This window comes from Parasteatoda tepidariorum, chromosome 6 (assembly GCF_982258835.1).
Source record: "Parasteatoda tepidariorum strain Cologne lab strain chromosome 6, Ptep-v5.0, whole genome shotgun sequence".
NCBI lineage: Eukaryota > Metazoa > Arthropoda > Arachnida > Araneae > Theridiidae > Parasteatoda > Parasteatoda tepidariorum.
Window position 1 is genome coordinate 59642730 of NC_141760.1, and position 26112 is coordinate 59668841.

General features: G+C 28.8%; 2 protein-coding genes and 1 long non-coding RNA gene across 4 annotated transcripts in view; 1 reads left to right on the forward strand and 2 right to left on the reverse strand.

Moving 5' to 3' along the window:
- Window positions 1-15992, reverse strand: part of LOC107455384 (uncharacterized) — a 48277-nt gene extending 32285 nt beyond the window's left edge. The window contains exon 1 of the mRNA XM_071178618.2: window positions 15859-15992. The gene's annotated coding sequence lies outside the window, so the exon portion shown is untranslated. The remainder of the gene's footprint in view (window positions 1-15858) is intronic.
- On the reverse strand, window positions 5885-10067 carry LOC147808068 (uncharacterized). 2 transcript variants are annotated; one of them, XR_015434697.1, is made up of 3 exons: window positions 9681-10067; window positions 9207-9412; window positions 5885-6930 (listed from the first exon to the last, which is right to left on the reverse strand). It is a non-coding gene; the product is annotated as an uncharacterized LOC147808068 (long non-coding RNA). The 2 variants fall into 2 exon arrangements; XR_015434698.1 differs by lacking the exon at window positions 9207-9412.
- A 2598-nt stretch (window positions 15993-18590) lies between the features above and the next one.
- On the forward strand, window positions 18591-24869 carry LOC107455386 (sulfotransferase ssu-1). Its single transcript, XM_016072927.4, has 2 exons — window positions 18591-18722; window positions 23796-24869. Exon 2 carries the CDS (start codon window positions 23808-23810, stop codon window positions 24771-24773), a length of 966 nt encoding a protein of 321 aa, XP_015928413.1. The 5' UTR covers window positions 18591-18722; window positions 23796-23807; the 3' UTR covers window positions 24774-24869.
- The last annotated feature ends 1243 nt before the right edge of the window (window positions 24870-26112 follow it).

Sequence of the window (26112 nt, forward strand, 5' to 3'; positions counted from 1 at the left end):
AGTGTTTATAACTTGGACAAATTTCAAATTAAAAACTGTTCGAATTGTTTACTTTATCATGTGTGCATGTTCCACCAAATTTCATTAAAATAGTAGGGGGGTCAGTTCAAAAGTGATTGATATATTGTTCAATGACTCATTATGAAATTTTTCCTTTGCTAATATTTCTTTCTACTTATTATATAAATATAATTCAAATTTTAAAGGATCTTTTTGATTGATAGTTTCTAAATCAAAAAATAAAAAATTTTACTCTTATATGCTTCAAATATAGATTTTTATATATTTATTATTTGATTGTTACAAAATTGTTTTTCTAATAAAGCAGTGGTAAGTTTAAAAAAAGCAACATTTTTATACTGCCACTTGATGCACATTTGACCTAACTCTTAATACACAGCAGTAAATAATATGTAATCAAAAATCTAATCTATCATCATGAAAGTAAGTAGTCAACTATTCGAAAATAAATTTCATATAACATGAATTTTTTTCATTTCCAATATTATTGTTATTTCCACAGAATTTTTATCATTTCAATATTATTGCTTATCATGATGTGCTTAGATTCACAAATATATTATTACTTTTCATTACTTCCAAATAAATATATAATAATTGATAACCACATAAAAATTTTACCGATAATTTTTCTCTTGCCATAGTTTTATTAACTAGCGATAATTTTATTTTATTAAAACTGCGGGTTACAAATTCATTTATAAAATGTTAGAAGTAGAAACACTTTTAATGTCGAATAAACATAATATATAAACACTTAAACATCAATTTGAACTTTACTCCAGAATTATTTTTTATGTTACAATTATAATGCTTAATAATTAAGTACAAATGTTAGGAAATATGCATAGGATGATTAGACATTACATGGCATAATTATTCTTTTAATTTAGATCCGAATTTTCTTTTCCTTACAACAGAATGTAAGAAAATTATATAAATATTGCAGCTAAGCTTTTATAAGAGAATACTTAATTTAAAAGTATTAAGAGCAAAGTATTAAGAACATACTCAGTGTCTATTACACCGACTATCGGTAAGATAGCCTCAGAGCTATCGCGCCGACGTTGACAACAGCGCCACTTTACAGAAACTAATTCATCGGTACAATAGCTATAAGTTATGCTTTTCTGCCTGTGTATGTAAAATTGGTAATGGGTTGTCATTGTTTCACCAACAACAAAAAATTTAAAAATAAATGAACATTATTTCTTTTTTCCTTAAAGCGTATAAAATTTTTTCATAGAATTTTTAAAAACTAAATTATTTATTAACATTATATTGGATTTATTTAAATATATTAATTGTTTCTTTCGACTCATTTATATTTTAATTAATAATTAAAATAAAGTTTTTATATACAAATAAAGGTGTCTTTTCCTACTTTTTTTTCTGGTGAAATATATCTATTTTTTATTTATCATTTATTTCAAAGGGTACCAAAATTTTCGAAATTATTATTTTTCTTTTAATTTATAAATTTTTTGAGACAGTTTTAGGGGCGATAGCTATTACGGTTATTTAAATAAATTATATTAAACTTAATTGTCTGGTTGTCTAATATTTCATAATTATAATTTAAATTCAACTGTTTTTATAATAATAATAACACACTACATAAAGTGACAGAGGAATTAATGGTATACCATTAATATATATGAAAATATGTTTTGCGATACAGCTTTTTATAATACATCTAGCATTTGAACATAATATATTAATATTAATAGTTATTTATTTTTGTAGAGAATTGTTGGGACTGCGAGAGAAAACATTTTGCCTTATAAATTATTAATATAACATATAACATATTAATATAATATAACATATGTTATTAACTTCATATTGATCAAATATATTTTATGTAATTTATTTTCGGTGGTTGACTTATAAATTAAATGAAGATTAAATAACTTTTTTCAATAAATTATGTATCCAATAACGAGGATTTAATGGCAAAAAAATTTAATTTTTGTCTTATTTAACTATCAAAAGTAATTAATTTTGCTTATTCATTTAATTCCAAAATTCTTAGCGAATGACGGATTCCAATGACAAAATCCAACCCATCGTCCAAGAAAACCTCTCACTTGGTTTTATAATGCAAAAATGCAGAGTGGGAGCTCCATCCAAAGACAGATACTTTGAAACCGTGTTTTAGGAATCTATATCTACACTCAACATTTTGTCTTCAGATTAACGTTTTTAAATTTAAAATGATGGGGAAATCATTGGCAATATTTAAAGTGTGCATTCACATTTATAATGCTTGGGCCCAACATTCTTACTTACTTGCGTTAAAAATAGCTATTTTAGGCTCGATATATCTGTAATGAGTAGAGCAGCGAACACTTCACGTTAATGAAATATTACCTTTACAAAATTTAAAAAATACACTTTAGGCAGCTCCAGAATAACTTGAAGTGTTAAAATGAAGCACCTAAGGTTGTTGAACAAATAGTTCCATAGCTAGGTGTAAAGAATTATATTTCAGGTTGATAAGTAATAACCTAAGGTCGAAAAAGAAACACCTTAAAGTAGTAAATATCTACCTCTCCTCAAATGTAAGATGAAACACCTCAGGTTGTTACATATACCTCTGGAGGTATATTTGAGGTAAATTTTGAGATATTCATTTGAACCCTTTTCAACCTAATGACATATTTAAATATTAATTTCATTTTTACCTTTGAAAAATACCTCAATTTATCCTTAAGGGCACTCTAAATAACTTTTGATCTAATGATCAGAGACCTTCACGCTTAGGGCTCAATCTTAATGGTTCAAGAGATGGGTGACCACAAATATGCTAATTAATAAGAGTCGACGATATTTTAAGTTACGAAGAAGTCAGACAAAAAAAAAAGTACTTTCTCTGAATAAACATATACCATTTTTGGAAGGCTACAGACAGATTTACGAACCCCCTAAATATAGGTGAAAGCGGCAACAATTTATAGCCAGGAGAAGTTAATGTAATAAATCTTACTATTTTGTGTATTTCGCTACATCTCGAGAACTTTTAAAGCAAATTAGATAATTCTATGCAAAAAATTAATTTTTAGTGAACTTTCATTATTTTATTCAATAATGATTGAAAAACTTTTTAAAAGTAGGTATACAATTCTTTGCACCCATTTTAAAAATTATAATTTTACAAGACAAAATTTGAGCGAAATCGATCGAATAGTTCCTGAGAGATCGAAGTTTAAATATCTAGCCCTTTTGAAATTCAATTTCTAAGAGACTATTCGACTGATTTCGATCAAATTTTGTATTTTGCCATGTAAAATCATATTATTTAAAAACTGATGCAAAAAAACTTGATAACTTTTCAAAAGTTTTTTTTACCAAAATTGAATAAAATAATAAAAAATAATGAAAGTTTACTAAAAATTATTTTTGGATAAATGAATTTTATAAGTGTGTGAAAATTTTCTTCGATTCGCTTAAAAAATTTTGATGTAACACAATGCGTAAAGTAAAATTAACATTAAGAGGTCCAAACTTTGGAGCACTTTCTTGACCGCCATATTTCATGGACTGCTGCTACCCGTATATTTTGGGGTCTAGAAATCCAAATCCGTCAAAAATGGTATGCTTATTGGAAGAAAGTGCGATTTCTATTTAATTTTGGCACTTAAAATATCGTCTGTACTAAAATTAGTACATTGAGGTCACCATGGTGACCTCAAATGTGCTAATTTTAGTACAGACTTGCAAGTCCTAGACATCTTATCATCAAATCAAAAGTTATTCAGGGTGGTCCAATTCGTTGTTTTTTTCCTTTTGTTGCGCATTGTACATTCCAGGCTGAAAAACGAATGGAATGTATGTTACGATACATTTCAGGACAAACATCCCTTTCTGCCATTAAAGGATAGTCAATTCGTTTTTACTATGGCAAAATATTTTCAGTTTAAAATAGCTTTGCTTCTAATCTTGATGGTTGAAGGCATATCAGCTTCAGGGACAGGGGCAATGTTTTAAAAGCGTACTTGTTTGTACAGTTAGATCGGATCATGATCAATTTCCAAGAATTTCTCTTTTGTGTTAAACTAAAACTACATATGTAACTAATGGATGAAGGGTCATATTACTTCCTAATTCAGTCAGGATGCAAAAAAAAAAAAAAAGCGTTAAGTTTTTTTTCTTCCATAATTTTAGTCTATTTCAGATTTTTCCTTTTTTTCAATATTTCTTAGTTTACTTAGAATATATTTAAAATTTTATACATACCTATGATGACCAGGAGAAGTAATTAAAATTTACAAATACAGTAAATCCTGTTTCTGTGCGGTTTTGGTTTTGTGCGATTTATTTTTTATGCGGTATATGAATCTTAGCGGCGTTAGCGCCAGTTTAATTTTTCCTATCAATGTACATATACATGTTGTGGACGAACTCTGATTACGTGGTCTCTCCTTGACAACGATGTATCTGGATTTCGCGATGCTCTGTTCATTTATTTTAAACAATCTCTTGATAAGGCAGAGTCAGTTACGTACATACGAGGGTCACTCTGAAATTTTTGAGATACAATTTGGTGTTTAAAGTTACACTTCATGAGGTTTACAAGCAATTGACCAGTCGACCGTCTTCATAAAACTGATCACCGATTTTATGGTACTAAGAAACAAATCAATTGAAATCCTATCTTCAAGCTATTGTTAACCATTTCAGAAGATGCACGTTTTGCTTACGACGAGTAGCAGCAAACTATTTAACGCATAATTTGAAAACTTCTCCATGTACATGGACAATGAAGAATTAATTATTTTTAAAATTTCTTTAGGTCTAATTTAATTGAAAGCATTCTCTCATAAATCATTGATGTATTTTTTTTAAGTCCAACTTTTTTTATGCGGTCCCTAAGCACCGCATAAATTTTTTTTTTAGGTACTATATCGTATAAAGTTGTTTGTTATACGTAATAACTTATAATTTTTTTTGTATTTCTTTTATGCGGTCCCTATCCAACGCACAAAAAAAGGTTTTACTGCATGTTTTTCTTGAGTTTATGATTATAATAACCATTTACTAATAAAAAATAAATATTTATCAGGAATATAAGCTTATAAAGTATCTGGCTCTCCCTTACAAACAAATAAAATAAACTGTGTCTTTAAGTTTCGCCTTTGAAAATTTGATTTCCAGAAACTTCTGTGATCAATGATTTTTTGAAACGTCTGAACCTTCGATCTTAGGATCACTGTTAGCGAAAAATTCGGGATTTTTCCAGAGCGTAATCAGCCCTGCCTATTGACAAAACAAGTTACGATTACTTTTGGACCACTGAAAGCTAAATTTGTCACTTTACCACTTAAGAGAATTATTGTAAATAAACTTAGAATTTTTTCTGCGTTACGGGTAGAGGTCTCAAATTTCAACTGAATTGCTATAGATCTGTGTCTGATGCGCAAAAAACTAAACATCTTCAAAGTTACAAAATAATCCTTTAAGTATTTCTTGAGAAATTTAAAGCACTTGTTTTTTGAACCTGGGACATAGTATAAAATGTCCTTTCACTAACCTGGAGTAGACACAAAAATAAGTTAAAAAATAAAATTGTGTGAAGATAAACTGCTGGAATCTTAAGTAACTCAGATTTATTTGTATTGTCATTTAAGATTTAAAATTAATTAAATTCGATTTAATTTTTTCAGTGCCTGTATCAAAGTAATACCATGTTTGATATTATACATATGTTGTGGAGGTTAAAATTTTTTAAGTTGCACTTATTTAAATTAAGAATCAAATATAAAAGATAATTTTCAAAGTAAAATCTTCATAAAACAGAGGAAGTTGATAAATAGGAATTTTATAATCAATATTTAAAGATTAAGTGTAGGAAAGAAAGGAGTAGATTTTTTAAAAATTTATTCTCGAAACATTTCTATAAATACAAAACCTTGTATATTATCAAAATTTCATCAAACACAAATGCAGGAAGAAACTAAACTTTTATTGGACAAAAATGTAGCAGATTTAAAAAACTAAATATAAATTTATACAATTAGGATTAGAAGCAAGCAATCACAAAGTTGAAAGAAACATATACTACATAAATTACAGTTAAAAGGAACATACTGAATGCAAATTTATTGAAAGTAAAGTACTATTCTATCAAAATAGGTAACACCTATACCTAGAAACTTAATTATTTAACAACTTGGTGGGAAAATTTATGTCATTGAAGTCCATCAGAAATTAATAATGAAAGGTAAATGATGAGTTTTTATGTGGACATTTACTTGAAATTTGACAATGGTTAAACAAATATTTTTTTTTAAAAAAAAGGCAATAAAAATTACTAATTAAGAAATAAAGTTTGTTTCAGAATTAAAAAAAATATAAAGTTGGTTTACACATGACAAATATTTATTCAAAATTGGCTTACACATGACAAATATCTATTCAAAATATATCTCACAGGAAGAAAATCAAAATAAGCTAAAAAAAAAAAAGTCTAAAAAGTTTAGATTTTGAACAATACTTTTGCTCTGGAGGCTGCAGAGGGCCGACACAGGAATAGTGATACCACTGCGAATAAGAGTCGCACAAAATAGTATCACCATACCGCAATCTTGTTTGCATGAATAACATTCCCATGTCATCATTCTCGATTTTGTAAAATCACATTTTTAACCAATAGACACCCATCAGAAGTAAAGAACAGCTTCACTTCATTAATTTCAACACATGATTCCATACAAGAAACCTTCTCTATACCACATTCTATAGCAGCTTCTTCTTCAAAATGCCTTTATTTATGGTCTTCGATAATGTCTCTTCATCTACAAAGCAGTTCATAAGCATATTTTTTCCCCTCCAAAACTGCTTTTCTTGTAAAAGGAGTGGGCCTATTACCTTTCTTCCTCTTCAAACCAACAACTTTTGTCGTTAAACCTAAAAATATAAAATATTTTAAGAAAAAAAAAAGCTAGATAAAAGAAATCATTGCAGAAGATAAAAATTGCTAAAATAAAAATAAAGTAGTTTTTAAGGACGATGGGAACCCGGCATAAATAATAGAATTAATTTCTGGGCCATTTAATGAGTGATTTTTTTTAAAATATGCAAAACAAAACAAAAGGAAATTTTTTTTTTAATTTTAGAAAGAATTGCTAAATTGTGTATTGTAATCTCATTTGCTAAATTGTGCAGTTAGAAAAGCTAAGGAAGGGAAAATAATAAATCTGACCAAATTGAAATTGTTTTAATGCAAGATTAATATACTTGTTCCTTTCACATTATTGTTGCATTTATATTTTATAATGTTAGATCTAAAAATTGTGTCTTTAAGAATAAAAAAGATTCAAATACAGTGGTACCTTGAGATACAAATGCCCTTACATACGAGTTATTTGAGATACGAGGAATGGCCTTGCAAGCCCTTCTCGTCCTCGACAATGCTCCCGTTCACCCACCGAGCCTCGAAGTCTATAGCCGAAAATTGTGCTGTCGGCTAAGTCCGTAGCTTTGAAGGATTCGAACTCGAAGTGCCAGCGGAGGAGGAGATTGTGCCTCTGAGAAAATCCATGGACCTGGTGATGGGTGAGCATTCGGGCGTACTGCAAGAAATTGGATTTGAGGAAGAACCAGAGGTGGAGGAGGTTATCTCTACAAATGAGATAAAAGAATTCTTGGGAATGTGGAAGAGAATTTCACAGTTCGTGGAAAAGAAACACCCTGAAAAAGTTGAAACTGGTAGTACATCGGAGCAATTTAATGAGACTTGCCTAACTCATTTCTCCAGCATTCTGAAAAGGAAGAAACAAACCTCCTTGGACAGTTTTTAAATCTGGCTAAAAAAGCAAAGACCAGTGAAGAGAAAAGCAGTGACTAAAATTAAGCATATAGTAGCATTTAAGTTGTGTGTAAGTTGCATTTAAGTAACCAAAATACAAATATGCATGTACACTTTATAAAAGCAGTTTTTTCTGCTTTACATTCTCTTTTATTATGTTTTTATATAGTATTTGTCATTTATAAATACATTTTCCTTATTCAAAAACACACAACAAAAACAATTGAGGGTAGCATCTTTGGGGACGGAACGGATTAATGGAATTTCAATGGGCAAAATTGCTTTGAGATACGAGCAAGGTTAGGGAATGAATTAAACTCGTATCTCGAGGTATCACTGTATATGTATTAGTGAGTTGGTGATGATGCGTTATTTAAACTCCTTTTAATTTTGTTATATGCATTTTATATTAACTTTTTGGATTTATTTCTATTTTTAAGCTTTTACAATACTATTTAAATAAAAATATTTACACAGTAAAACTTATAAAAAAAAGATCATTATCATAAAAAATACTATGTCATAATTTAAAGTGAATAAAGATATTTAAAGAAATATGAACTATATTAAATGTCAGCACAAAATCACTATTTATGATAATAACACTCCGAATATATTCTTCCTCAATCGGAAACAAATTGTTTACTAATATAATACTATTATAAGGGTCATGCATTAAATTATTAAAAAAATTATATTGTTATAACAGTTTGCATAACTAAAGTCAATGTACATGCTTTACTTACAAGTATTTCATTGAATTTATTTTTAGAACACAAACATTAAATTTGCCTCAAAACTTATTTTACTTGGTCAAAAACAAATTCAGAATTTGAATTTTCTATGTGTCTTTGCTTCTAATCATATTTTATGGATACATAAAATTTAAAGCAAGGACTGCATATGAAAATTTACTATGCTCTTATATATAACTAAAATACATTTGACATTATGGCGAGGTAAAAAAACAGGGGATATTTCGTATTGTGATCTGGCGAAGCAACTACAATTGCCAAGGTGCCAAACAGATTTTAAACTTGCAAATTTTTTAAAAAATATACGTAGATAATTGCCTAGGGGTAACTACAAGTTATACCTTACGAGTCAGTCCCTTTCTATGACATTTCTTTTAGTTTCTCGCGGGTCACTGCCCGTAAGTTTCCTGGACCTTGCGATTACTCTGCCGCAGATCACGATACAGAAATCTCCATTAACAACAGTTTGAGCAACAACAATAAGTTCGAATAGATATTATAATATTCACACGTAAGTCAGTGTAAATCACTCTGAGTAACAAAATAATTTCTTAACTATACAAACAATATTATGATAGAAAAATGGAGATAATTAGAGTAAATGTAGGAAAAATTTTTACCTATATGAAATGGAATAGAAATATAGATACTTGGAGATTCACATATTTTTGAACTTTCTCTTGGTGCTCAACAGGTATCAGGTTTTCTTTAGGCGAAGAACGGAACAAAGATTCGGAAAGGACATGGTCATGATCCTCATTCATTGATTTTATCTGCAAAAATTGTTTATCTGGAGACAGCAGCTGGACAATTTTGAGTAAAGGTTCTGGAAAATAAATTTTTTTTAAAACAAACTACGTATAAAAAATGTATAAACTAAACTCTATAAGGGCTTGCAGACACAATATAAAATAATAGATAGCAGGTCAGAGAACATATAAAACAAGAGTGTTAAATTGTTCTTTACAAGGTGTATAGTGACTATTGACATGGTGACATCAGGAACGATGTTGCTAATCAATTAACACATTTTAAATAATTCATTTTAAATAACACATTTTAAAAATTAATTAAACAATACAAAATTTACTTACTTGGATTGGCGACTGTTATCTGTACATTTTTTTTTATGAATTCTTCCACCATGTGTATTTCAATTCCAGCGGAGCCTTATCAAATTTTTTAAATTTCTTTGAAGCATTTTGTAAAGTTTTCGCTTCTCTCTTCCAGAAGATCGTCCTTTTTTCTTTTTCAAATTCATGAATGGCTATTTGTTATTCTTCATATGAAGAAAATAAAGATGCTACAAAAATTGTAGCTGCCTTGACTACGATAAACAGAGCTAAATTATTTTTGAAAAAAAAATCGGAGAGTCACGTGGACAGATACGCTCTATGATTGGTTAAAAATTTGATCGGTAAGATAGCAAAATGAATTTTACTGCGCCGATAATCGGTGCAATAGACACTCCGTAATATCAAAATGACATACTTTTATTTAAAAACAAATAATAAACATAGCAAAGAAAACATTCATTTTTATTGTTACATTTATAAATATCTAAAAATTCGAAAACATTTTCGCCTAATTTCTTTTTTAAGCACAAATCTCCTCTTTTCCAGTGGCTGTTTACGAAATAAATGTAAACACAATCCATCAATGAACCAATTGTTTCATCACACCAAATACGAGATTACGCGAGAACACAGACAGGCGTGCACAAAATTATTGAAATGTTTATTTTAATTCACAATAAACGCAATAACTTCCCAAATTCTTGCAACCATGAGTGATAGTCAACAGCCAATCACAATGCGAAAAGCCCATTGATCCGACGTTATCATTTCCTTGTTGCCATTCTGTAGTAGAAACTATGGTTTAAAATTAGTTACCAATTCCTTAAAAGATAGAGACCCAACCAAAGTTTGCCTGAGTTGTAGTAGTTGTAGTTGTTAATTTACGTCGCACTAAAGCTGCACAATGGGCTATTGGCGACGGTCTGGGAAACATCCCGGAGGATGATCCGAAGACATGCCATCACAATTTTGATCCTCTGCGGAGGGAATGGCATCCCCGCTTCGGTAGCCCGACGACCTGCGCGCGAAGTCGAGCACTTTACGGTAGCACAGTTTAACGAGGACCAATACTGCACACCCTCGGTCCCTACGCAGACTGATCCAAGTGGTCACCCAACCGCACACTGACCGTAGCCAGTGATGCAAGTGATGCTTGACTTCGGTGATCTGCTGGGAACCGTGTCTTAACCATCAGTCCACTGCGGGACAAAGTTTGCCTGAACTAGGACAACTGCTTTAATCTCATTGAGAAGTTATTGTAGTTGTAGTTCCTTTACGTCCGAAGACGTGTCATCGCAATTTTGATCCTCTGCAGAGGGGATGGCACCCCCGCTTCGCTCATTGTGAAATGAAGTGTAAAAAAGACAAGTTGAAATTGATATTTAAATGAGAAAAGAACTAAGACGTTTTCAAAATATGATGAATCTTAATGAAGAAAGGTGTGATTAAAATCTGAATGCTAGGGGAAATTGGAACAAAGAGAAGTGATTGGGGATATTTTTACTACACGCGATCACGTGTAACTGTGATTCCTAAAAGGCCGTTTCCACAGTAGACAAATTCGGAGAGGTAAACGAGTTAGGTTAGTTTTTCGAAAATTAATATAAAAAACACAAATACTGTGCAGGATACAATTTATCTATCTATAAATATGTACACATTATATGAGTATACTAGAAAACTATACTCAGTGGCGCGACAGCCCATAGAGGGCCAAGGTCTACTGTGCCCATCTGTTTTCCTGACCTTGGGCTTTGGGGTGCAAGAGCAGATGTTCCGGTCAGGTGGTCAGCCGAACGCGGAACCCCCAGTGTTTTGTTCCCAAGCATGCTTGGTACTCATTTATCGATCCACTGAATATGAGTGTACTATTGTATTGATATTATTTGCTTTGGCTTTATTAATACAATATTAGAAAGCACTCGATTTTGCGGACATAGTATGAGGGGACGACGAGATTATATCATCTCCTTATTCTATTCAGTTATTTATTTATTTTTAATATTTCTAAAATTTTATTTTATTCCACTTATTTTGTTCAATTTTTCGTCTTCTCGTGAAAAATTTATGTTTTTCCTTGTTTTCTTTGTATTTTTACCTTATTTTATGGGTTCTATGTATTTTTGCAGCTTATGCACAGTAAATAAGACTCAATATTTTTTCTTAATTTTCCTTAATTTTTTTTTTTGTTTCTCTCTCTCTCCCTATATATATATATATATATATATATATATATATATATATATATATATATATATATATATATATATATGCAACATAAAAAGCTTCTATTAATATTTTTATGTTAGTTTCTTCGCTATAAAACAACTCCTATTTTATTACTAATTAATTATTCAAATAGAAATGCTTTCTCACACTTTCAAAAGCCACATCCTGTTCTTAAATCCATTTTTGGCCCAATTATGCATAAATTTAAATAAAGACATTTTCCCCTTTAAACTTCGTGAGAATCGCTCGAACTATTTCTTAAACCAATAGTAGTATCTAAGATTTCTCTCTTTTCCCTAAATACAAACATTTTCGGATTTTCCCTACCAGAAAGACTGATCGTTCATGGAGATCTACACTTCTCTCTTGCCACTCAACAAAGTATGACATAAATAAATTTCTTTCGTTTTCATTAAAATCCTGTGTCTGTTTTCCTGCACGGTCCGACTGCATCATTTTACATTATATATATACAGCATGGAAAAAAATACAGAATAATGAAAAGAGATGCAGAAAATTATTAAAATAAAAATTCTAATAAAAATTGGGGGGGGGGGAAAGATATAATCTTTTCATTAGCTCACATGATTATACCTGCAAAAAGGAGTGTTTTCTAACATTGTATCAATATAGCCAAAGCAAAATATATCAATACTATAGTGTGAGGAGCACTCAGAATTTTTTTTTTTTTTTTTTTAACAAAATCGAACACATTAAGTATTAAATATCACGTTAAAACGGAAAATAAAAAATAAAAAAAAATAAAAAAACGAAATCTATAAAGCGGGTAGCGAATTCAAATAAACTTACATGTAAATTTCCAAGAATTATTTAAAACATTTTCGTAATAAGACTTTGTTCTGTTTTTCCGAGTTTTCAATAAAACGTAACGGAAAAACAGAACAAAATCTTATTACGAAAATATTTTAAATAATTCTTGGAAATTTTCCCGTACGTGTAAGTTTATTTGAATTCGCTACCCGCTTTATAGATTTCGTTTTTTCTTTACATTTTATTTTCTGTTTTTTACTTGATATTCTATCGATCGTATAGGTCCTGAGAAATCAAATTTTAAATATCTGACTCTTTTGAAATTAATTTTCTCAGGAATTATTCAACCGATTTAGCTCAATTTTTGTATTTTGCCATGTAAAATTATGTTCTTTAAAATAATACAAAAAATCGTATAAAATTCAAAATTTTTTCGACCATTATTAAATAAAATAATAAAAAATGATAAATCTTAAAAATAAGGTTATATTTTGCATGTGATTACCTTTGGACAAACGAATTTTATAATTGTGTGCGAAAATTTATCAATTCACTTGAAAAGTTTGCGATATATAGTGAAATATGAAGAAAGTAAAATTAACATTAAGGGATCAAAACTTTGGACTGCTCTCCTGACAAACTATGGGGATTATGTTTCCCAGCGATTGCGAGTACCTCCTATATTTTGGGGGTCAGAAATCCAAATCCGTCGAAAAAAAGGCATATTCATTGAAAGAAAATACGCTTTTTTGTCTGATTTCGTATTTTAAAATATCGTCTGCACTTAGAAGTCACCCCGTCGAGCCATTAAGATTGAGTCCTAGAAAGTGAAGATCCGATCATTAGATCAAAAGTTATTCAGAGTGGTCACTTTTTTTCTTTTTTTTAAAAAAAAATGTGGATCCCTAAATTTTAATCTTAATTTATGCGTATTTAGTCGTATCTCAAGAACTTTTCAAGCAAAATGAAAAATTTTTAAAAACGATTATAAAATTCGTTAATCTGAAGATAACTTAATGCAAAAAAAATAACTTTTAGTAAGTATTTATTTATTTTTAATTATTATTTATTTTTATTATTACTTATTTTTTATTATTATTTTATTTAAGAATAGTAAAAAAAAAGGTTTAATTTGTTCACAAAATAAAAAATTAAGTCGAAATGGTTGTATATTTCCTGAGAAATCAAATTTTAAAAGTACGACTTTTATTTTGCTCACTGTGCATCTTAATTAGTAGTATTTAAAATTTATTAGAAACAAAGCTAAATTTTTTAACTCTCTCTACTTTCTTTAGGTTGTTTGACTAACTTGACAAAAATTTTTAAAATATTTGAAACTTTTCCTGCTCGACGCTATTCGAAAATTTCAGATTTCTACAAAAAAAAAAAAAAAAAAAAAAAAAAAAAAAAAAAAAAAATTGCTGTAAAATATCAAACAAATGAACTTGCTCTGTCTTCCGATTGCGATGATTACCAGAAATAATGTAATAATTTCACTTTAAATAGAAGTTCTTTTTTATTATTTTAAGTAATCCTAGTTTAACAACTCTGGGTTCTACGCATCGTTAACCGTGCATGAACGAAATTGTCGGATTATAATCCACACATTGTAGATGTTTCCACTGTCGCTGAAATTAAAGTTGTGTTACGCGAAAAATGATTATATCATATTAACCGTTTTCCTCAGAAGCAGAATACAGTGAACTCAGTTTAGGAAGGCATAGTTTATAGAGGCTACGTGACATAACGTTTTAACAAATAAAGCTAAAATTTGTACATTTAATGTAATATGTTTTTTGTTATTATGGTTTAACTTTTATGAGCATTTTCTATCAGCCACATGAATAACTTTTGATCTAAGGATCGTGAGCTTTACCCAATAAATTACTTTCTTATTGCGAAGATTCCAAGTTTTTGTGTAATATAAAAAAATAAAATTCTTTTTTTGTCCTAACAAACAAAAACATACAAAAAAATAACTTTAAACTGTTATTTGTAATCAAACTTTATAACAATTAAACAAATTAATTATTAGATTTAAAAATTTTAGAAATTCACATCAAGTTAAGAGTTCATCTCAGACAGAGTTGGTTTTATTTTTTAGTTAACCAATGGAGCATTATGTGAACGAAATTTTTACTTTTATTAATTTTACTAATTAATATTTTTGAATGTTTTTAATCCGTTTCATTCATTGAAATGTGCTCCATTGAATCTAATTACCAAAATTTAAGGTTGGAAGTAGAACTCGAAAAAATTTTAAAAATTTTTTACAGCATAAAAATATAACATTTGGTAAGTTTAACAAAATATATTTCAATGAATATAAAATATTGAAAAATATTAATTAGTTTCTTATTAAATAAGAAAATTGTGATTGAAGTATTCTTCTTTAACATTAAGAAAGCTTAAATTCCTTTTCTGTTTAACCTTTAAGCAGCTTAAATAAAATAAAAAATTAAAGGATATAAAAAAGAAAACTTAAAAAAAAAATTTAAAAAAATAATTTATTTTTATGAAAGGAAAAAACTTATATAGGGAAAAGAAATGACGTACTGACTGAAAAGGGAAACAATTATCAAAAAATTCTATTAACTCTATCTTCATTTTTAACAGAGATTCCCAATTTTTTTTCGGGTACAGAACCCTGAAAGGTCGAGCTTCCTTTGGCGGGACCCCGACTGAAATAAAAAGAAGCTCATTAGCAGATGAAAATTTGGTAGGAAAAAAAAATGAAATTAATTTTAAAATATTTATTGGGAAGAAGGAAATTTATTAATTGTTTCATTAATAACTGCTTTCAAATTTGGTTTTATACAAACATTCATATGCCAGCTGTGACGTTTTGCCTAGTAGTTTTTGGCGTTACTTAAGTCGCATTGAGTAAAATAAGTTGAATTATGGTTTTTAAAAAAAGGAACTGTTTTAATCTGTTAGAATGATGATCGAAAAGAAATTATTCTTTATTCATGAATTTGGTTATTTTATTTCACGTTTTAAAGTTCGATAAGAAATACTTATGCATCAATAAGATGAAATAATTATGGATTTTTTTTTTAAATTTTATCAGTCTATTTTTCATTGAATAATTTCATAAAAATAACCAAAATATTAAATAAATAATAAATTATTGGTTTGTCAATAAAAAGTTTCAGAAATGATTACTGGTTTGAAAAAAAAAAGAGTCTTAACTCACGGAAAATCTGTCATCTTTCCGCGGAGCCTTAGGGTTCCGCTGAACACCTTTTGGAAACCGCTGATCTATAGAAATGCAAACATGTGCATTCTTCTTTAATGCTTTCTATGCAATGTTTCTTTCTTTTCAAATATAATTCTCCCGTTAACACGGTATCTTTTTCCTATAAATCTAAATCTCATAACAATCAAAAAATACTTTTTCCGACTTTCTTTTCCAGTAGTTTATTGCATAATTATTTTATAGTGCACAAGTGCAAAGATGTCCCTATCCATACTTATCAGCGGCGGGTTGCCTTTGAACTGTGTAATTTATTGCTTCTATTTACCTGTCAATATTTACTAAATTGTTCTATATTCTTCTCACAATGTTTATTTCTTTGATAAGCCGCTTTAGCCACAGTCATATCATTCTTTCTTTAAGATGATAGCACAGCACTTGTGCTTTACAATACAATATGTTTTTTTGTTGCTCGACGCATGTTCTTACTTTATTCTTCTTTATTACATTTTTAAATTTTTTGTTAAAGTATTAAGAATCCCTTCAATTCGGAATTAATTGAGGAGATAGACAAACCAAAGTCAAACTAATATAGATATTTTGTATAGTCTTATGTAAACCGTAACGCAAACTTATGCACTTTAATTATAACTTCATGCGCAGTAAATCTCAAATTGCGTTAACTTTTTTAGGGAACAATAGCTTTTGCAAAATTCTAAATCTCTATTTTAACTTAAAATAAACACGTTATTATAAAGAATACAACTGTCTATTATTTACTTAATCATCCAAAGTTGTTAAATTTGAGAAAAAAATATTGTTGGCATAATGACGAGCTACAATTAAATTTATTCTTCCTAATGTCAAAGTGTAACAAAGCACTACATCCATATTATTTTTAAGATTTAAAATAAGCTTTTAAATATGGTTCAGTTTTCAAACTATTTCTAAAAATAATTTGTTGCTCAAAAAGTGAGAAATGTTACCAAAAAGTTAAATAAAAAGTAAGATTGATCAAAATTGAAAGAGTGATCGAATTGGGGAAAATATGATATTTAGAAGTAACATTGTAAGAAAGTTTATTCCATTCTGATACGCGTTATATCGAAGTAATTGCAAACATTCGTGGCAATTTGAAATGAAATGAAACACAACACATTTCCATTAAAAAATTATTTATTTATCAGTAATGTATTTTCCAACACATTTCCTATAACTGTCATTTTTTATTTCCCTTTACACATTTTTGATTTCCTTCTTTGCATAAAAATCTGCTTATTTATTTATTTCTTTTCTTTTTCTTCAAAGCCGTAAGGACGGTTTGTCCTTCTTCTGCAGGACGAATTTTTCCAAAACAAAGTAAACGAAAATCAGATCTAATAAAGTCACATGATTACGGAGAATTTTTCCTTTTAACATCTTATAAGTTTTGTTGTAACGACACGTGGTTAAAGAAGTTGAAATTTTCATTGATCAAATCTGGATGACTAAATAGTGAGTGCTCACGGTACTTCTCCGTAATTCTGATTGTTGATTACATTCTTCTACAATTTTTTGGGCCATGCATAAGACTTTTTTCTTCCTTTAATATAATCTAATTGGATACAAGCAAACTTTTGCAATAACTTGATACAAAATGAGCTTCATTTTGGAATTGATTGACAGATCTTACGACTCAAACCACAAACTTACTTGAGGACCTTTTTTCTAATGATTTAGCAAAAACAGTATCATTTTTTTTAATGTCCAATAGCCCATCAGAATATTTTTTTTTCATTCAATTTCATTGAATACGGTGATTTTTTTCCTAATAACGTAGTAAAAAAATTTTTTAAAAATAATTAGTTACCTTAAAAGTTGAGGTTCTAAGCACCTAGTAGCCGTTCAAATGTTACGTTATAGGTGAAAGAGTATGAGCAATCCTTACGTAAGACATTAAAGTTATATTATTTCAACATTTTTCTTAAAATTCGGAAGAAAATTTATAGAATTTTAAAGAGAAAAAAAATAGACGTGATGTTTGAAGTAGATGTTAAGTTTGAAATAAGAAATAGTTACACAGAAATTTCTTCCAGCAGTTTAAGAGGCATGAATTTTAAATACTACCGGAAAATAGAAAAGATTCCTAAAGAATATTCTACTCGAAAATTTTATAAAATGAATTTAAACACGAGTTTTGCGGAGCTACATCGTTCATTTGAATTTATTCCCAAAATTAGATTACTTCAGAAAAGGTCAAGTTTACGCAAGGGATTATTCCGACTTTCTAACATAGACGTAAGCATAGGAGGGGTTTTGTGATTTGCTAACAAAAGGGGGGAGGGGGTCCAAAATTGATTAAAAAAATAATAAAAATCATGCTTATACATTGAAGAAAATGCTCACGAAAGAGCATGTGCATTTGTAAAATAATAAAATAAATAGAAACCGAAGTGCGTAAATAATTTGAAAGTTTCATTATAATATTAAAGTTTTTTTAAAAAAAATCTAAGAGTACATAAGTCTCATTTCCGCCACTGGTTTACAGAAGGAAACGTTCTATACCTTCCATAGAAGGATTATAACTTGTCGTCCGTAGTGAAATTTAAAAGTCAGCTATGAATTTCACCAAAAAATTGAAACTTTTGCACATATTATGTTGAAAAATAAATAATTTTGACGAATCTCTTATTAAAACACAGTAATAAATGAGATTCAGAGGAATTACATGAAAGAACCAAGGCTATCGCCATTCTTAAGCTTTAATCCGCCACGCATTCATGACCATTTCCATATAATAACTACCTCACGTGGTTAATAAAAACAGAGGCAACAAACTCTTGTTACCATAACAAATTATTATATTTGAGGATTGAGAACTTCAGGTAAGATTTTGGCTTTCGTAACTTGATTTTAAAATAAATTATTTGTGCCTTACCTTCTGCTCCGCTCTTTTTTTTTTTATTGAAATTAACTTTAAATTTTATTAATTAATTTTAAAATAGATTTCAAATTTCATACTATTCGAGATCCTTTGTAATGAATATTTTAAGTAAATTTTTAGTGTATGAGTAACTACGATTTGATAGTTAACGTTTCACTAGAGCTACATTAATGGGCGATTGGCGATAGCAAAGGATTCTATCCTCAGACAATACTGGTCCAATACTCCGAATACAATTCTAGTGCATGAGCATTCTATACTACTGAATTCTTTAAAAAAAAGAATAAATAAATAAAAAATAAAATAAAAAAGATTTTTGTTCTCATAAACCAATTGTAGAAAGAATCATGTGAAGTTTGAAACAAAAGTTAAAGTTCATGTGAAGTTGAAACGTATTCAAAAAAGCAATATATATATTATTATTATTATTGCTTTTTTTTTATTGATTTGTATGAACAGTTCACCAAATTGAAGGAGCACCCTGAATAGCTTTTGATCTAATGATCTGATATTCACGTTCTACGATTCACGATTGAAACCTAATGATTCAAAAAGGGGACCTCAAATATGCTAATTAGTTAGTGCAGACGATATTTTCAATCACGAAAACAGACATAAAAATTTAGTTTATCTGAATAAACATATATTTTTTTCGATAGATTCGGATTCCCATAGTTTGGACAGAAGAATGATCCAAAGTTTGGGGTGCTAATGTTAATTTTACTTTTTTCGTATTTCGCCGTATCTCAAGAAATTTTTAAGCGAATTGAAAAAATTTTGCTCGCAGTTATATATACGAGTTTATATTAAAATTGCTAATAACATCCAAAAATAATTACATGCGAAAAATAAATTTCAGTAAACATTTATTATTTTATTTAATAATATTAGAAAAAATTTTGACTTTTAAAGTATGAAATTTTTAAAATTATTCTAAAGTATGTAAATTTACGTGGCAAAATACAAAATTTGAGTGAAATCGGTCAAATAATTCCTGAGAAATCGTATTTTAAGGAAGTCTTATATTTTGTATGCAAACATTTTTCAATTTTTACGAAACGTTCTCGAGATAAGGAGAAATAAGTAAAAAGTATAATTAACATTAAGGTGTCCAAATTTTGGATTGCTCGTCCTGACCAAACTATGAGAACCATATTAATTGTTACTCATTAATGTCAATGGTCCTATTTTCGGGACCGTTTCAAGATTGCATCAAAAACTCATAGAAATTAATTTTTTGACTTAAATTTAACATAAATTATTTTTAAATATTATACTATTTTAAATTTTATAAATGTCAGCATACCTTAACTTGATAAGTGATATTGCAGCCTTTTATTTTTATTCAAATAAGTATGAATTAACCGTTCGTAATATCACGAAGAAAGTACTAATTATCAATTCAATTAGCACTAATTTATATATTAGAATTATTCAGAATTATTTTAGTTAATACCATTTTAGGAATAATTTTTCCTTGTAATCTTACTTATTTCATAAGATTGTTTTTTTAATATTTTGCATGTTACATATTTACTTTTTCAAACTAAACAAAAAGCTTTAAGACAAAATTTTTTTAGTAGCTTTACTGTTGATTTTATGGCATGCGTCTTTAAGGAGTTAGAAGAATACGCTTATAAAAAGTTAACAAAAAACAGCAGAAGAAAACTCTTTACTTTTAGTAATCGACAACGAAATCATCCAATTGCCTACAGCATCTGAAACTATTCTATATTGGGAAATTGCAACTTATATATTAATGTGCTAAAAGTAAAATAATAGTCCCGTTAAATATTTTACGTAGTTTCCTGCCGCCGATTAATTCACGTATTCCTAGAAAATTAAGATTTTTAAGAATACAATTCCGTAATAGTTGATAATATCAGTAAATGCTGTTCATAATAAAATGCTCGTCATAGCTTTTTCTTTTACCAACGCAATTTATTTAATGAATAAAAATATAACTTTTTTATTAAAATGATGTAAAATACGAGTCGTGTGTACAGGATGTCCAGTAATTATCACCCTTATTATAGATTTTTTTAAAGTACTAGTCAAAAATGGAGTAAAATAATTTACACATGTATTTCGAACATAAATTATTTGAGAATATAAAAAGTTGAAAAGTGATTCTCAAAATCTTCAAGTGTCTTTCAGCTTTCAGGGAATTGTTGGTGTTTTAAACCTCACCTTTCTCACTAGTGATTTGAATAGCGTTTATGAACTTTACGTTAGACTTATCCACTTTACATTACAGTTATCAACTTTAGGTTACATTTCGTTTTGCTGCGCAATAACTATTAGACTTAGAAATCTAAAATTGGGATGGTTTGTAAAAAAATGTTTAGAGAGTATGTCGGAATAAATAAATTTAACATTCGTTAATTAGTTAGAGTAAAAAATATTATGCGAGCCAATCTGCAGCTCGTTGATATGCAATTACAGATTTGAAATCTGATTGGCAGGTTCATTTCTATTTATGAAATTAAAGCAAGATTTTTATTGCTATTAAATTTTTACATATCTTTTTATTCATTATTTTTTATATTTAAAAAGAAAACAATTGTTTGTTTGAAAATTATAACAATTTCAAATACTTTTCCCGCAATTGTTTCTTTTGCTTTTAATAATGACTATTTATCCACAACTGTAAAAATATTTCTCTCGAGATTTTCGCCCTCTATTGTCAGTCTGAAAAATCGTTATTCTCCTGTTTTTAAAAAAATATAAGAAACTTAATTTGAGAGAATTAAAAGCCGTTTTCAATTTTAACTATTATTAAAATATGAGATTAACTTTGAACAAGGTTAGCACACTGATATGAAGTTATCATTAACGAGTAAAATTACTTCTCGTTTATCTCTTATCATTTATTGTTTCGCTCAATCTGTATTCCTAGTCTAATTTTTTTCAATGATAGATGATTATTTTACAAGTTTAAGCAATCTTTTATTTCGTTACAATTAATATATTAACAAAATGCTCTTACATCTTAATTTAAAAAATTACATATTTAATAATCTAAGATATCCTTGTATTATTTATTTATTTTTGAAAGATAACAGACTTTAAGAAAAATATATTGATGAGTGAGAAGCAATCACGTAGGCAGGTGAGAGGAGCGAGCAGGAGGGGCAGCCTCTAAGTGAAGACCATATTTTCGACCGAACGTTTGATTCCTCATATAATTCACACAATTTGATAAAACTAGGTCATTGTCATTTAAGTAAAATATATGTTAAAAAAAACAATACTTAAATAAAAACTTATAACCGTTAGCTTTTGATTTAAGTTTAAAAAAGTCTAAAATCATTAATATGGGTTTATTGTCGGTTATTAATAGATATAGAATAATCCATAGTAGAAAAATATTTTACCCAATCAATGTTTGCAATGGAGAAAAACGATTTGAAAACTATTTCTTTATATCTATTGAATTTTTTAAGCTGATTTTCTTGAATTCACTAGAATATGCGTCACTTTACATCCTCTTCAAATTAATAAACTTTAAATATATATTTCTCCTACACCTCAACATTCACCATATTTTTTTTTTAACAATAAATATTTGAAATTGAATTTTAAACTGCCTATGACATGCAAACTTCAATTGATTCAAAACAATTTATAGCTCAAATCAAAATCAATATACTTTAATTATATGTTTAAAAAAACTTTTTAAAACGAAAAAAACAATGTCATTTTTTGGGCTGATGATTCTACACATAGAATCATTTATTATTTAGTAGCTTAAAATTTATCCTGTTAACCAAAATTTCTATTAAAAAAACTATTAATATTTGCTACTTAAACATTTTGTATTTATTACATAATTGTGTGTAGTTTCTGAAAGCGTGAGAAAGCGAATTTTTTCAATGCTGCGCCCTCCTATTCCCCCCCCCCATTAGATGAATAGTAAGTATAACTGTAAAAATTGTAAGAAATTTATTAAATAATGGCATGTTTGTAACACTAATTGCTGAAAAACCATATGGATTTACAGAGAAATCAATGCAAAATCGAACGAACGTGATCGCAAATCAATAGGTGATTACCCATATGCGATGAGTGAATGAAGAAAATATCGGAATTTTAAAAATTACGTAGGTATAACAGTTGCAAAAGTAGTGCGAAAAAAATTGTGAATTCATGACGAAGTCGGCGCAAATCGATCTCGTAAGTAAAAAAGTTATTATTCAAATACGCGATTCGAAATTCAGTAACCGAGATAATATCCCATTAAAAAAAAAATCGGGATATCAAAAAATCATGAGGAAATCTAGGAATAAAAAACAGCATGGATTTACGATGAAACATGTGCAAAATCGAGCCCATCGAAAGGTAATCGATTCGAAATTTTCGTAACGTATTAATTTGGTATGAAAACAAGATGAAAAAACCCGCTTGTTCCATTCACATTTCTTTCAGCAAAATAATATTAAGAAACATATGGTTTTATCCATAGCAATCGTGTAATTATTGTGCGATGCCCGAGGTTTCAGAAATTTCCTTCATAATTTTTCGGATCCCGCTGACTCGGAAGTTAAGTTAGGACGAAGTTGTAATTCACTTTATAAATTTGTTAAAAAAAAAATAATAAAAAAAAGACACTATATTGAATTTTAATACGCGTAACCGTAAATTCTCGGATAATATTCATATTCAGAAGTAAAAACATACTTCAAATACACATAGATTTTTATTATTTTGATACTTCATAAAATAATTGTTTTTTGTTATAATAGGTACTTTATTTTGTAATAAAAACAAATGTAAGTATTTGATTTTTATGCATAGAGGTATTTATTTTTAATTTTAAAAAAAAAAAACTAGAAAAAGTGTAAATATTTTTACTGGCTAGCAACATTTGTTAAATTCTTGGATAGATATAATTTTTTAGCTTAAAACATTACTTCTACATATCGGTTTCAATCTACTCAATAGATAAGTAAGTTTATATTGATAATAAATTACTTCCATTAAAAAGCATTCATTTTTTTTCTTCCTCACTCAGCTTCTGACGAAAATGGTAAAAAAGACTCCAAAGTACGTTGATGTCGATGGCTACAAGTATTGTGAGTGCTTTGAACCAGACATAATTAGAGCAGCAATGAAATACAAGCCAACTTCCAAAGACATATTTGTAGCCACCTACCCAAAATGTGGTACAACATGGATGATTCAAACGGTAATGCTGGTTCTCAACAAAGGCCAAATTCCAAATACTGTGAAGGATTATTTCTCTTTGTGTCCTTTCCTCGAAATGTTAGGCCCAGACGAAATAGGCAAAATGCCAGGACCCGGATGCATAAAAATTCATTTTCCATTTAATCTTACACCATACTCCCCAGATGCTAAGTACGTTTACGTAGCAAGAAACCCAAGAGATTGCTGCATATCATTTTATTACCACACCAAGTTATTTCCTGCCTATTATTTCAATGATGGTACATTTGAAGATTTTTTCGAACTCTTCATTAAGGGAGAGACCGATTTCAATGATTACTTCGATAATTTGTTGTCATGGTATGAGCACAGAAATGATCCAAATGTATTTTTCGTTACTTTTGAAGACATGAAACAAAATCCTAAAGAGACGATTAAAAGATTGGCGAGATTTCTCGGAGAAGAATATGAATCAGACGTCGCTGAAAATGAAGAAGTCTTAGATGAGGTTGTCAATAAAAGCAGCTTCGAATACATGAAAAATACAACAAATAAATTATTCACCGAAATGCTTGATCGCAGTGAAGAGTTTGCAGAGTGGAAAATTGCCCCAAAGGGATTCAGACATTGGGCTAGAAGCAATGCAATGGCACTCAAAGCCGGACAAGGGTCCAGTGGCACCTTCATACGTAATGGTGGCATACATGACATGAAGATAGAGCTCACATCAGAACAGGAAGAAAAGTTACAAAAAAGAATACAAGAAAAAACTAAAGGCTCTGATGTTATGAAATTGTGGGAAAATTCAAAAGAAAAACAGCTTTGAAAACATCATGCATTACTATTTATATTCACATTTTTTCTTGAACGCTCGATCACTATTCTTTAGATTTAGTTCACATATATTGTAGCTCCCAAATCACCTGAATAAAAAATTATTTCTACAAATTCTTTAATGCAAACTCTTTCTTATTGCATGACACAAACTTAGAAACAAAAAAAAAGCAAATACTAATTAGAGGAGTGTCTTAAAATTTAATAACATTACCATAAAACAAATAAGCGATATGATTTCTCTGAATGCTAAACAAAGAGAACAACCGTAATATAAAATTTTTATATCCAACATACATTTTTGTTTAAAAAATTTTATTAGCCAAAATTAAATGTTACTTCATTCGAGTTGTTTGAATGGTTCCAAAATTATTTCCCTCGAAATTTATTCAGATAGAATTTTAAGCGCTAAATTTGAACATAATATTTATTTTAAGACTACTTCAATGGGTTCTAAATTATTTCCCTAAAAATTTATCCTGCATTAAACATGAAAAATAGATAGGAATGTGCATTCAGTTTTATTGGCGTAGAGAAACATTTTGTCTTACGGTCGTGACATTTTAGTTCTAAAACGACATTGGTTACTTTCATTTCTTCTCATTAATACCCAAACATTTGCAGAAAGTATTCAAAATGTTATTTACATCAATTTTTGTTCATTATTGAAAATTTAGGTGCTGCAAAAAAAAAATTAATTATATTTGCTCACTATAGAAAAATACTCTGTTTAGATCATAACATAGAATTTTCCCTTTGATTTACAAAACTATAAACTTCAAAAAGTAGCAAAAAAAACAAGGAAAAGAAAATGAATAAATTAATATAAAAATAGAGAGAACTTTTAAGGACAATTGGAAAGCTCTTAATATAAAAACTAACAGTTTTTAACCTGGGAACATGTGATAGGCATAGACAGCAAGAAATCTTTTCTGTATGTCACTTTGTCTTACTGCATTTGCTAAATTATCTTTTTTACTTAATCCAGCTATCTTTTCTGTAAATATCTTTTATATTTGGTTAAATGTTATAGGAATTACTCAGGATGGAATGAATAAAAAGGACTTAAAATACATAATATAGAGAATTCAGTTCTAAAGTGTGCATTTCTCAGTTTCATAGTTCTATTTAAAGTGTAGATTATTTGTCAAAATAAGTCCAGAATATATGAAATATAAGTAAATATTTGCACTAATTTTATGTACTCACGATATAGCAACCTAGCGTTAGAATGTCCTTTTTCGTTTTGACACTTAGTGGGTACAGCAAGCGGCAACTGAAGACTGTTCAGTTCATCTTGTTAAGGACAAGAGGTACAAAGACTATGCATG